Raw genomic sequence first — 13,115 nt, 5'->3', positions numbered from 1 at the left:
AAACTGCTCTTTATTACCCCAATATTGGCAAACTTGCAAAATTCAAGGGTATTTTTGGAAGAGGAACCAACATTCCTAGAAGCTGATGTCTAATTGTTATTTTGTGGGCTCTCTAAGCAAAGCAATCCCCTGGAAGGACAATCTCTCTCTCCCTAAAATCTGTGGCTGGAAACAATAAAGTGGAGCCCTGAGCTCAGGAGAGAGGAACCACACAATGGTTTTACACATTGAGAAACCTGCAGAAGAACAGAAAAAGCTAGAGTGAAATGTAAAACCAGAGGAGGGGGGCAGGAATTTATTATTATTACCTCCATGACCTGCTAACAAAACCATTTTTACTGGAAAAGTCTGGGGTCGTAATGCAACCCATTACAGTGTAGCTTTTCATTTCCAGGCTTAGCAAACAAACATAATGCAGTGAAACATATTTGAAATGGGTTTTATTTTTCTGAACCTGTCTGTACATTTCACATTTTGATTTTTTCCCAGCAGAAGTACTGCAATGTTGAGCAGTCCCTCTCTTCCCTTCTGCACCTCTTACCCAGTCTGAATCTGACTGGAAATTAATTTAAAAGGAATTATTTTAAAGGAATGACCATGTAAGCACAAATATTCTACAAGGTACAGCAGCAATCCCTGTAAAAAAGGCAAACTGAAGAGGTGGAATGACACTCCTTGTTGTAAGCCTGTAGTAATTGGAGCTCCATTATCCAAACTAATTAATTCTTCCCAGGTCCAGCCCACTCACCCAAAGCCACAGGGAACACACATAGGGTTTTTTGGGGGTTTTTTTGCTTCTTTTTGGTTTTCTTTTTTTGCAAAGTTGTGGTGTTTCAGCTAAAATGATCAAAAATCAAGAACTGAAACTACAGTTTGTTCCTGTTCCTTTTGAATTAAATTTCCTTCATGAAACCACTGGAAGCAAACACAACACAAGCTAAATTTCCATGATCTTCTGATTGCAGCCACTGTGAGGGTGTGAAACCTCTCGAGTTTTAATTTTCACCATGAGAAGATGCAAACAGAATAAGCAAGTTTGGAAAAAGACAGATCTAGAGCACAAACATGAAAAATGTACAAAAGTGAACCTGCTGCAGGGCTGAGTGGTTTTGGGGGCATTTTCTTTGTGGGTTTTTTAGGGGTTTGGACAGGGGGTTTTTTTGCCTTTCTGTAGGGGCCACCTGTTACCAAGGAATTAGCAAAACTACAAGAAGTAAACAAGCAGAAGTTGTTTTTTCTCCTTGCTGAACTCCAACCACAACTGACACAGAAAAATGAGATCTGTGTCCAAACAGGCAGAAAACTTTTAATGGATTTTCCTCTCAGACCATAATGTGCAACCAAGACAAGCTCAAAGCCAAAACTTTGCTGGACAATTCTAACTTTGGAAACAGCAACACCTTTATTAATTTTTCCCCATGAGTGTCCCAAACCCAAACTCCAGAGCAGTTCAGCTCTAACAATTCACAGAAAACCCCTGCACTGTTCCCTACCCACAAACAGAATTATTCCATTTGCCAATCACAACCACACCACCCAACAAGCCCAGGAATCCCCCAAACTCTTCTTTCCAGGCCTTTTATTTCCTTTTTTTTTCCCCTTCCACTGAACCAGAGGAGGCATGGAATTAATTGTTCATCCCAATCTCACTGGCTGGAACTCTGCAGGACAGGGTGGCACCAAGGACGGAACTGCCAGTGCTTCTTTTTTGAAGGAGAGATATGGAAGGATGCAAATGTGGTCCCAGGATTTTCATGCTGTAGTTCGCTGCTCACATTTCAGCCACATTTTTACCTTGGCGTGTAGACAAGTTACTCACAAAATGTCACGCACATTTCTAAGCCACATGAGAAAATTCACATGAACATTTCAATGAGATATTTAACTGGTACTAACATTTACTGCATCCTATTCTCAGCTCTTAGCTACCCCTGAAAATTTCACTTTATGGCCTTCTTCTCTTACAGAACACTCACATTTGGCCAGTTTGGAGCTGGAGGAGCCAGTCCTTTTCTCACAGTGAGCTCTCCAAAGTCAATCAGCTCCTTGCATTTAAAAGCCCCACTGGAATATCACCTGGCTCAGTGAAATTCCAAACACAGAACTCAAAGTAACTACATAAAGCAGAAAATCAGCCAAAGGGGTTTTTAATTAGCTCTGTCCCCTGTTTTTGCTGAGGAATCCCTGGTTTTGCCCCAGGTTCAATCATCTTCTGTTTGCTCAGCTGCAGCAGGTTTTGTGCCATCTCCTCTGGTCCCTGGGAAGCTTTGCTTTGTCACCTCTTGGTGACAAATGTCTCCTCAAGCCACAACACAGGGAAACCATCTCTCAAAATGATACTTCTCAAGATAGGGGAAAAACCAAACTTTGATCGAGGATTTCTTTCACGTCTGATCTGAGAGCAGAAACAAGCCCTGAATTAAGAATGATCCTGGAACTGGAGGGGAATTGACTTCAGAGTATGAACAAATCAAGTCACTTATTTGATTTTTTTCCATAAGATCATGCATATGGCAAATTAAAAATAATTATGCACTACCTTTGCTACTATTGAGAGTAAAAGAATTTGCCTTTGCTCTTGTGTTCCTCTAAAAAGAATCATCAGCCAACATGAACCTAACCCCAGCTCACTGAGGATCAGGGGGATTAGCATGGCTTATTCATGACCCTCTTTGCCAAACATATCCAAACCAAGCTTTTGATTTTATGCCAAATAACTTCAACTGTAGCTTTTTAAGACTGCATTTTTTACTATAAGTCATGCTTGAAATGAAAAATTGCAAAACACAGTTACCATGAGCTTTGATGAAAAGTGAAAGCAGAGTAAATGCATTTCACAAAGTGTGTGCCACTGGAATATCATAAGCAGAGAAGTGAACGAAGGAAATGCTGCCATTGAGTCTCAAATTGTCTCAAAATCAGCTCTGCAGGCAGAAGCAATTGCTCAGTAAAGTGGACAGAGTTGAGTCCAATACCATTGTCTTCCTCAGGAAAACGAAGCTATCTTAATGCATTTTACTTTGAAGTAAACATAGATATTTATTTAAATATAATACATTACTATCTCAATGCATTTCTACTTTTAAGACTCCAAAACTGGAAGTTCCTACCAGAGCACAACACACCCAAGAGCAGTGCTTGGAAATGATGACGACCAGCTGAACACTCAAATCTATTTGTTAAGGAGCTAACACTCCTCATGGCACCACCTACAATGAATTAATTACACTTACAGCTGTAAGAATGAAGCACAGTTAGTGCAGGGATGTCCAAATGCCATTTTAAAGACAACAGGAGCCCTTAGTGCACTTGGAGCTCGAGCGGCAGGTTAGAAATCTGTGATGGTGGTGGGCTGTCATAGGGGCTCAGTGCCCAACAGCAGCACGGTGAAAACTGCTGGCAGGCCTTTGCCAAAGAACCTCAGATTGCAGTGTTTGTGGCCCGGCTGAGGCTGCTCGGTGTCAGCCCAGGGTCTGCAGGATCTCCCTTACCTTGCGCTCGCGGCGTTCGTTTCCTGCGGTCCCGGAACGCCGCTCCCGACTGCAGGGCCTCCAGCAGGCTGTCCATCACCCCTGTCTCGTCACCCTCTGTGGGGAGCAGGAAAACAAAACTCCATCAGCACAGCCGCCACCAGGCTTAGAGGGAAACACAAGTCCAAGAGGGTCGCTACAGGACAGGAGAGAACACAAGCGCACAGCGCCGTTCTCAAGGTGAAGGAAAAGGGAAGTTTATTTTCTGACCCCAACATTTATAGGTTTCCAAGAGTGACAGCGGATTGGAGGGTGACAGTGCCACCTCTCCAATGACACTGGACAGACCAACAGTCCATCAGCTTTCTCCTCCTCCATAAAGGAATGCCAAACAATGAGTTATTTACAGAAAGTGTGTGAGAAAGTTTGCTACAAGAACGTCAGCATTAGGAGGCTTAGAAAATCTTAAAAAACCAGGGTGACAAAAGAGTTGTCCCATTTCCGTAATGCTGCCAAAGAAGAGGCAGGCACACCTCAGGGCAAGGCTGCTGGGCACGTCTCAGGGCAGGGGGCACTGCCTGCTGTGGGGGATGCCCACCAGGCAAAGGTGATGCCAACCCTTCTTTCAGCCTGGAGATGTCACCTGTGCATTATCGATGCCATCCTCAGCACGCAGAGGGGCAGCAGCTGCTGAGTGAGTGATGGCTGCCTCGCTGCTGGCATGGCTGCAGGCTTTTCTGAAGTGCAACCAGGTCAATTTGATCAATGCATCTGATGGCACTGAGCAGCAGAGGGTTCAATATTGCAGCACACAGAAAATATTTTATATGATGCCTCCCGACTTCACGACTCACTAGATCTTTGGGAAAATCATCTATACAATCAATAGCATGGATGGTCTTCAGGTGACATAAGGAGAGTGAAGAGGGGATAATCATGCAGTGGAAGTCAGTGGTGTAACATTTCTTAACAGCTGAATTTTACTTCTGCTCCATTTTATATTTTGCTTTTTTCCATACCCAAGCTAACTCGCAGCCTTTAAATTGCTGGACTTTATGGTGCATTATGGAAATCTGGGTGGAAAAATTACTTCTTTTTATATATTTGAGTCTTTACATTCCTTTGCATTTCAGTCTGTTAATACCAGTTGACAGCAGCATTCAGCAGCATGAGAAATAGAGGTCAAAGAACTGAAAGGTTACAAAACTACTGATGAATGCCTCTTTCTGTTCCCATATCTGTGTTATAACCCAAAACTAAAATATAGGTTAGGCTCAGCAGGGAGCTGGACATTTCATCCACATCTCTCAGACTCCAAACTCCCAAATTTCCCCATCTGGGAAAGGGAAGATCATTCCTTTATGCAAAAAAATTACATTATGGTAAAAACCTTCTGACTCACACGAGGTGTGGGATGTTAGATGCACATTCAGGCTCTCAAATACTCAAGTCTAAAAGCAGCCTTTTAATGAATAAGCTGTTCTGTCCTGCTCTCTGTTACATTCAGATTTATTAGACTCAATCCACAGCTGATGTAAGAGCACACCTAAAACAGAGCCTGGTTCAAATTTCTACAAGCTGATCATTAGAATAACTACTGGATACCTTTAAATTATACATCCACCTAACTGAAACCATTCCACAACACCCAGGGTAGGAGAAAGGGAGCAGAGCAAGTGCAGGAACCAGCACAGGACTCTGAAATACCAGTTTTAATTACATTCCATCTAAAAGCCTTAAACAACTGAGCTCCTGCAAAACAAATAAGCAAATTAGCTTTTCTCAATTCCCACTCACATCCAAAGCCAGAATTTCCTCCAAACTGTGCAACATAATTGTTTTTCTTTGTGCTTCTTATCCTACCCATGCTTATTCATTGATTTGCTGTTGGCTCTGTATTAAATTTACCTTCAAAATCAAAGGTCTGTGAATACACTTTGTCCAAATTAATACACATCAAGTTGGTCTGAAACACTTAATGGCAGTGACTGCACACCCAGAACTAGTTAATATCTAGAATATTTAATGTGCAGAAAAATTACAATATTCTTCGATCTTCATTAAAAGTAAGAGCTGGCAGAGTTTATTAAAAAAGACAAAAACCCTTCAATACTTCATGAATGTTTATGCAGCCTTCCTTTTTTTTTTGCTGAGTGAGCTGCTCTACCTGCTAATTACTGCAAGTGCCAAAAGCCAGCCTGGCTTTGGGATGCCAGCATATACAACATAAAACACATTACTGAGGAGGCTGCAGGACAGAGTGATGAGATTTTTAACTCCTCAAAGTCAAATTCATGCAAGGTCTGATCTCAGCAGTGCATCCTAATCACAATCTTCAGGTGGTTAAGTAAGAACTGGACAAAGAACTTCATTTTCAGGGAGTCCTGACTAAAATTGATAAATAAAATTCAACAGGAATTTCAGTCTTTCCCTATAGTTCTTGCTGCAGTTCTTCACACACTACCAGCAACCTCCTCCATTTGTCATTTCTATACCACCCACAGCAATTTATAGACACAAATAAAAAACAAAGACAGAAATTGCCAGAAGTTTGAAAACTAAAAACTTATTTCCAACACTCCTGTCAGCAGAAATAAAACACATAATCGTTATTTGTCTTTTAGATGTCTTTCACTGTACACAAGGACGGGAGTTTCATCTGGAACAAGTAATTTTCTTCCTCATTGTTTCTGCTCCAAGTTGGCCCCAAGCATTTAAAGAAGAGAAAATGTGTGGAGACATGCAAAAAAAAATTGGTAATTTCTTTGATTTGCCTTAGAAAAGGCCAGATTGACTCCAGGTGTTAAAGAGACTGCAAAAGCATTCTCAGTGATGAATTGGAGTGTTAACCACGAGCCCCATTTGCTTGGATTTGGGTTTGACACCAATTGTGTTTCCTCTGTTTTGGAGCAGCACACTCAGGTGTGTTTTTGGGAGTTACAGAAATGCTCCTGCAGGAACCAGGGCTCACACCAGTGCTGCTCAGCAGATTTGGGCCATTTTTAATGTATTATCAAACAAAGTAACTTTATTCTTCCACAGAACAATATTATTGCTCTTTGCACTGCTGAAGAGACCAGACATGCAGCAGCTTTGGAATAACTGAATTAATGTTTGTAACTTCGCACGAGCTCTTCAACAGGGAATGCCCAAGAGCTCCAATCTGCAGAGGTGACCAAAGAAACAGCAACAAAACCAACCCAGATCCTGTGGTTCCAGGAGCAGTTCCAGCCTGATTGCAGCAGGGACAGGACAGAAATCAGCCCTGAACAGCCTTTGGTGTAACAGGGGGTGCATTCCAACACAGAGCGCCTCAGGCAGCACAGCTCCTTCAGCCACACTCAGCAGCCCCTGCAAGGATGCAGGACAAGCTCCTGCTGTGCTCTGGCACCTGGGCAGTGCCAGCAGAGCAAAAATAAAAACCCAAAACCTTCTGAGCGCAGCACAGCCCCAGGATGGCACTGCCGGCCCCTGAACCCAGCCTGGCCCTGCTGGGCTTTGCCAGGCAGCAATATCGACCAAAAGGGTTCCAACTGGAGCTTTGGGGGACGTTTCAGCAGGTGGCAGCTGCTGGGACAGCTGGGGGCTGCAGAACCTCCCCCAGAGCCCAGCCCATGGTGCAGCTCCATGGATCTGCTCCCCTCAGCTCAGAGCCATGGCTGGGAAGGTGCTGCTGCTCCCGAGGGCTCTGCTGCCCTCCCTCCTTCATCAATAATCAATAATCAATCCCTTCAGTAACCAGGCTGCTCTGATGGCTACAGGACTACCTGCACATATTTACAAACATATCTTGCTGGCACATTTTTATTTTCTAGTGTTTTCCACGTGCACTTGCAAACATCTTGTACTCGTTATTACAAATACACAGACTGCAAACTGATCTAAGTTAATAAGAAGTGTAGATATTGCACAGCCACTTGGGTAAAGGTTTACAGGAATTTTGCAGGAATTTTTTTCATAAATTTAGGTCCTTACTGAAAGAGTCCAGTCAAATATCTCATTAGGTAACACATGCTGCCTCCTGCTGCTCCAAAGGGTTTTAAAATTGTGCTTCTATTCACATCTTGCACTACCCTGTCTGGCTTTGAACTTTAATGCACTTTTCAAAGTCTAATGGGTGTCCTGTAGAAACTTTTAAACAAGACTTTTTATTCATAACCAGCACCAGAATTTTTAATTGCAATACATTCACTTAAAAAGGTCAGCTCTCAATGTCTTTGGGAAAGCGTGTTTTTGTGTTCTCCTCATATATTTGCATTTTATTCATTTGCTAAATTCACTTTGCATGCATAATAAATCTCTCCAGGAAGCAGTGCTGCTCTGCAGCTTGCAGCAGAGTGGTGTCTCGTGCCTCTTATTTACTTTTTAATTAGGGGAGAACAAGTTAGGACAGTGTGACTGGGAAGTGAACCCCAGCTCATGTCAGTGCACAAAACAAGGCAAAGCCTTGCTCACACACCAATTAAGAATACTGTTGGTGATAACCTGACCTCAGGCTTAAATAAATTAATAGAAAAAAAAAAATCTGCTTTGTTGTACAGGCAGGAGATTGAAAACAATGTTTGAAATGCACATTTTTTAATTTTTTGGGAGAAAATGTCCCAGTGGTCAAGGTCTGCTGTGGCCTCACTGAGATGCCCCCACACAGCCCCTGGTCCTGCAAGGACCACACCTCAAAGAGATGCAATGGGAATTATCTGGAGAAATGGGCAGAGATTGCCTCTGTGTGGGAAGGAAAAGATTGTGCAGCTCACCAAAAATAGCCACCCCAAAAAATCCCATGTGATAGCTCAGTAATTGCACCTGTAAATAAAGTTCTGTGCAGCTCCAAGGCTGCATTTAAGCTACAGTACTGAGGTATTTTAAATTTCTGATGAAAAGGCAGAGCAAATCATCAATACTCTTATCATTGTTAATAATTTCCTTTTAAAAGTTCCTTATTATTGAACAACTCTAACATCTTAAGGAAAAGAGTTTTGGGAACACAGTTCGAGGAAAGGGGAGTTCTCACATATTCTTGATGACTTTTTACTTTATTTTTTTTTAATACTGATGATGGTTTTGACCGGGATAGAGTTAATTTTCCTCACAGCAGCTGTGGGGGCTGTGTTTTGGAACTGGAAACTGTTGATAATTCAGGGGGATTTTTCTTATCACTGAGCAGCCCTTACACAGAGCCAGGGGTGATCCTGCTCCCCAGCCCACCCTGATTCCTGAACAGCCTTACAGTAAGGCTGATCAATAATTATTTCTGAAATGCTTTTTAACATTGTAAGTTCTACAAAATATCAACTGCTATACAGCAGTTACACTGATATAAACAAAATTAAGGCTACTTTCACCATTAATAACAGTACCTACTTTTTGCAACACAAATAATTTCTCTGAGGAAAAGTTGAATTTGCATAGAAAACTCCCTGAAGTTACTACTTGTTACTGTTCAGCAAACAGTCCCCAAGAAACCTACTTTTAAGAGGAAAGAATCCAATTTCTCTTCCTTCCCTGCAATTATCCCAGTCACAGATTTGTCAGTCTAATAATTTTTCCCCCAATAAACTCAATCAGAAGGTACCATACGGGCCATCTTCAATATCAAAACCAAATTTTTCCAGAGCAAAGCATTTAAAGGTGAGATGAAATCTCAAGCTGTAATTTCTTTCTAACTTCCCGTCCATGTTCACATCCATTTGCCTTTCTCCTGGGCTGGTTCTGGCCCATTTAGCAGCAGCTCAGTAACTCTGACACTCACCCCATTCTGAGGACCCCTTCAAACTCTGCACAAACAGCTCTTGCAAAGTTTTTTAGCAATTCCTGCAGAACTGCTTTGAAGAGGAAAACTCAAACCTGTAGATGCTCACCTTGGAGCATAACGCAAAGCTCAATCTGGTTTTTGTTCTGTGAATACCAGGTTTCAGGAGGTGTGCAGCATATTCAAACAGACCATCAATGTCAATATGAGAAATAATGACTTCCCAAAGGAATTTCAACGTTTGCCTCGTTGACATCCACCACCACAAACTAATAATCTTTAAAATGTAAATAAGAGCCAAGATTTTCCACTCCAGGTAGCCCGTGCAATCACCAGCAAATAGAGAAATCCAAACAGACATTTACAAAATAACGTGTAACTCGTAATAAGCTTAGTATGGATTTCTGTTTATGCTAAAGGACGTGGAAGGAAGAGAAACCAACCACAAAAGCACAGAATCATCAGAAAATTGCAGCAAAAGCAACCCCTGGAATGATATCCTGCCCCAGAGAAATCAAACACCAGCCCAAGGAAACAGAACACACCAGTCTGAATGAAAAACCCATGAAATCTTCTATGGGGGCACTTGGAAAGGGAAAACAGGAATATCCATCAAGCTCCTGCACAGAACTGCACTGGCATTACCTTCAGCTGCATTGGGGAGAGTGGTAATATGTCCTTAAAACAATTAATTCGGCCCTAATTGGGACTGAGAAAGCTCATTCTATCTTTTATCCGAATGCTGGTAGTTAAAAGGTGATTTTAATTGCCATGGTAATCAGATATAATGAAGAGCAAAACTGTTTCTGATTAAATAACATTTGCATCAGAATTGCAGTCACACTCTGCAGCTCCAGGAAGCTGAATTCTCCAATTCTCCAATTCTCCCTTCACCACGCACACAGAGGCAATGCTGCAGGAATTCTGCAGATGTGGAATCAGATGGGAGCCATGAAAGGATTCTCCTCCCAATTCATCTCCCATAAGGAGAAAATTGTTCATGATTTGAGCTGTCACACTCCAGATCTGCAGGTGTGTGCATGGGACACAAACATTTCTGTGCCTCCCAACCTCACCTGGAAACCTGGGCTTTTCAGGTGCTAACCAGCTTGATAACTTTTTGAAATATTCATTTTTATAGTGTTTTTTTAATTTTTTTTTTTGCATTCATCCTTAAATATTTTCGAATGTTCAGCAAATTTATCAGTTCACATGTAGTGTTTCTGCGGCAGCCCAGTTACACAAAGCACAAAACCACCAAACTGAGTAAAGGGGTCTTGAAAACACTGCCAAAGTCTGAGTTCCTTCATCACTAGAAAATATCCAGAACAACTCTTGATTCTGGCCACACTGTGCTTTTCTATAGTTACACCAAGAAACAGATATTAATTTTCAGTTAATTAATTATAACTAACCTAATCTGTGACCACACAAAAAGCGGTCACTGAACAGTCAGAAAACAGGAAAAATCTTTTCACAAGAAGCTGTCAAATGCAGGAAGCCAATTGCTGTGACCTCCAAGGCTGCAGCTCTGAGCCAAATTTGACTCTGGGAGATGCAGAGCAAGAGCAGAGAGAGGGTGAGGTTAAAATGAGCCTTTGGGTGAAAATCACCTTGTCCAAGTGACAGCTTGAGAGGACATCTGCCTCCTTCCTCTAAGCCTGCTGTGTCACATTCACTTAGACAAATTTACAAACTGTTTATATAAGCAGCAACGAGCACACAGAAGTAGCTGCATCAAGAAAAAATTAGTTATTTGGCAAAAATAGTCAATTGAATATCAATGTGATGGAATTCACTGGGGATGGAGGGTTAGCCCTCCTCCCACCACGGCAGCAGAGCTGTAATATGTGAAATGGGTGTTTTAAAATATTTACAAATTGGAAAAAAAATTTTTAGAAGTATTAAGCTAAGTTTGTGTCACGGGTTTCCAAACATTAGTTATTTAAATGGCAGGTTTGGTGCACTGGGCCATGTAAAGACATTCATACATTTGCATTTTCATTGAGAGAGGACTACAATGCAAAATGGAACTTTACTTGTATCATTTAATAGGAAAAGACTTTCTTGATGGAAAGCAGAGTGCTGTCACTGTGATTTGTGCCACTGCTCAGAGTGGTGTCCCCTCACCTGCTTGGAAAGGGGAAAATGCAGAAAAACGAAGGTGAATGTCACAGACATCTTTTATGGAAAATCCTTTCCTTAGGGTTTTTCCTCCTGAGAAGCTGGGAGGCCTCAGGAACAAAATGCAAACAATGGTTATCTGCTGCTGTGGGATGCAACAGGTGCATCTGGGATTGGGCTCATGTGCTTGTTTCTAATTAATGACAGTCAGCTGGCTCGGACAGAGAGTCCAAGACACAAGCCTTTGTTATCATTCTTTCCTATTCTATTCTTAGCCAGCCTTCTGATGAAACCTTTTCTTCTATTCTTTTGTGGCATTTTTGTGGCACGTGGCAGATATTAAAGAAATATTAATCATATCCTAAAAGAATGTATTAGAAAATTCTCATTAAAAACCTTCACTGGTTTAACTTCACAGAGAAAAGAAAATGTATTTATGCATCCGCCTGTGTTTAAATTCTACTTTTTGTTTATAGCTATACTTGAAATAGGACTAATATAATAGGACTTAAACTGAAATGAGACTAATCTTTAAATGATCTGGTAATAAAGTTTGTCATCCATAGACAGGAATTTCTGCTACAGAACATTCCAGGCAGTGCCAGTTGCAGCAAGACCAAGGATTTGTGGTGCCACTGCAGCATTTCTCCCTGAGCAGGGCCTGTTAAATGGATAACAAGGACAGGTGTTTTTATTGCTGGGTCAGATTAGCAGATTAACACAAACTCACAAAAACTGAACAAAAAACTGCGAGTGATCTCGGAGTGATCTCCAATTTTACCTCTCCTTGCCTTCTGGAGTCAGGTAAGAATAAAGCCTCTGTTTTACAACCTTCTGGAAATCTGCACAGCATCAGCATCAAGCCCACCCCATTCCTTCTGCTTTCTTACCTCCCTCTCTGTCACAGAGGTCTCATGTGGAATACAATATTCCCCCAGCTGACAAGCTCAACACATTGCTTTTTATCGTGCTGAAATGTCACTCTGAGCTCAGGCTCCCAGCTCAACTAGATTTTCCAGCTCCTAATAGGACTACAGGGAGAACATCCATCCTAGCACAGACCCCAAGCCCAAAAAGAAAGACATTAATTGCCACAATGCCTTGATTATAGAGATGTTTACAGAATGAAATTAACAACAAAGCAAGGAGGACACTTCTTCTTGGAAGTCAATCCATAAGGAAAAAAAAAAAAATCAATTAAGTGCTACAAATGCAAAAAAGCCAATAATTCCCAACACCACGCCTGGAAAGGAACATCACACACATTAAGTGGCAGAAATGGGATGACATGACCAGGTAGGCTGAAACAAAACAGAATTTTCCACTTTGAAAAGTGAACTTTCTCCAGCTTTCAGAACAGCCAGCAAGTATTTCTCATATTGATCAAAAATAGCCTTCAGTTTATTATTCCTGACTTGGTTTTGACTTTTTTAATGATAATCTCTCAGCTAAAAGCGCTGCCTTACCTTTGTTCATATCAATCAGCTGCTGCTTCTTCTTCTGTCTCTCCAGCCTCTCCCGCTCCGCCTTCTCCTTGGCCAGCTTGGCCCTCTTGGTCTTCTCCTCCAATTCTCTTCTTTTGTTGTTTTCTTTTAATGCCTCCTGCATCAGAGCAAAGGAATGTGAGTGTGTGTGCGCCGAGGAGAACCAAAATAACCCAGTTTGAAACGAAATAAGAGGAGAAGGAACCAGGGACTTGACCCAACACTTGGAGCACGCTCAGGGATCTTGGAGAGAACATAATGCACCACAGTATTTGTACATGTGAGAAT

General features: G+C 41.8%; 1 protein-coding gene across 4 annotated transcripts in view; it reads right to left on the bottom strand.

Moving 5' to 3' along the window:
* DIAPH2 (diaphanous related formin 2) overlaps positions 1-13,115 on the bottom strand; it is a 166,994-nt gene that overhangs the window by 46,611 nt on the left and 107,268 nt on the right. For all 4 annotated transcript variants that reach the window (XM_063170841.1, XM_063170842.1, XM_063170843.1 and 1 more), the window contains 2 exons: positions 12,810-12,945; positions 3,492-3,587 (listed from right to left, as the gene is read on the bottom strand). In XM_063170841.1, the coding sequence (XP_063026911.1) occupies positions 3,492-3,587; positions 12,810-12,945 (232 nt within the window). The remainder of the gene's footprint in view (positions 1-3,491; positions 3,588-12,809; positions 12,946-13,115) is intronic.

This window comes from Melospiza melodia, chromosome 16 (assembly GCF_035770615.1).
Source record: "Melospiza melodia melodia isolate bMelMel2 chromosome 16, bMelMel2.pri, whole genome shotgun sequence".
Taxonomy (NCBI): Eukaryota; Metazoa; Chordata; class Aves; order Passeriformes; family Passerellidae; genus Melospiza; species Melospiza melodia.
Note: the sequence above shows the minus strand (reverse complement) of the source record. Positions and strands in the feature narration are given on the sequence as shown.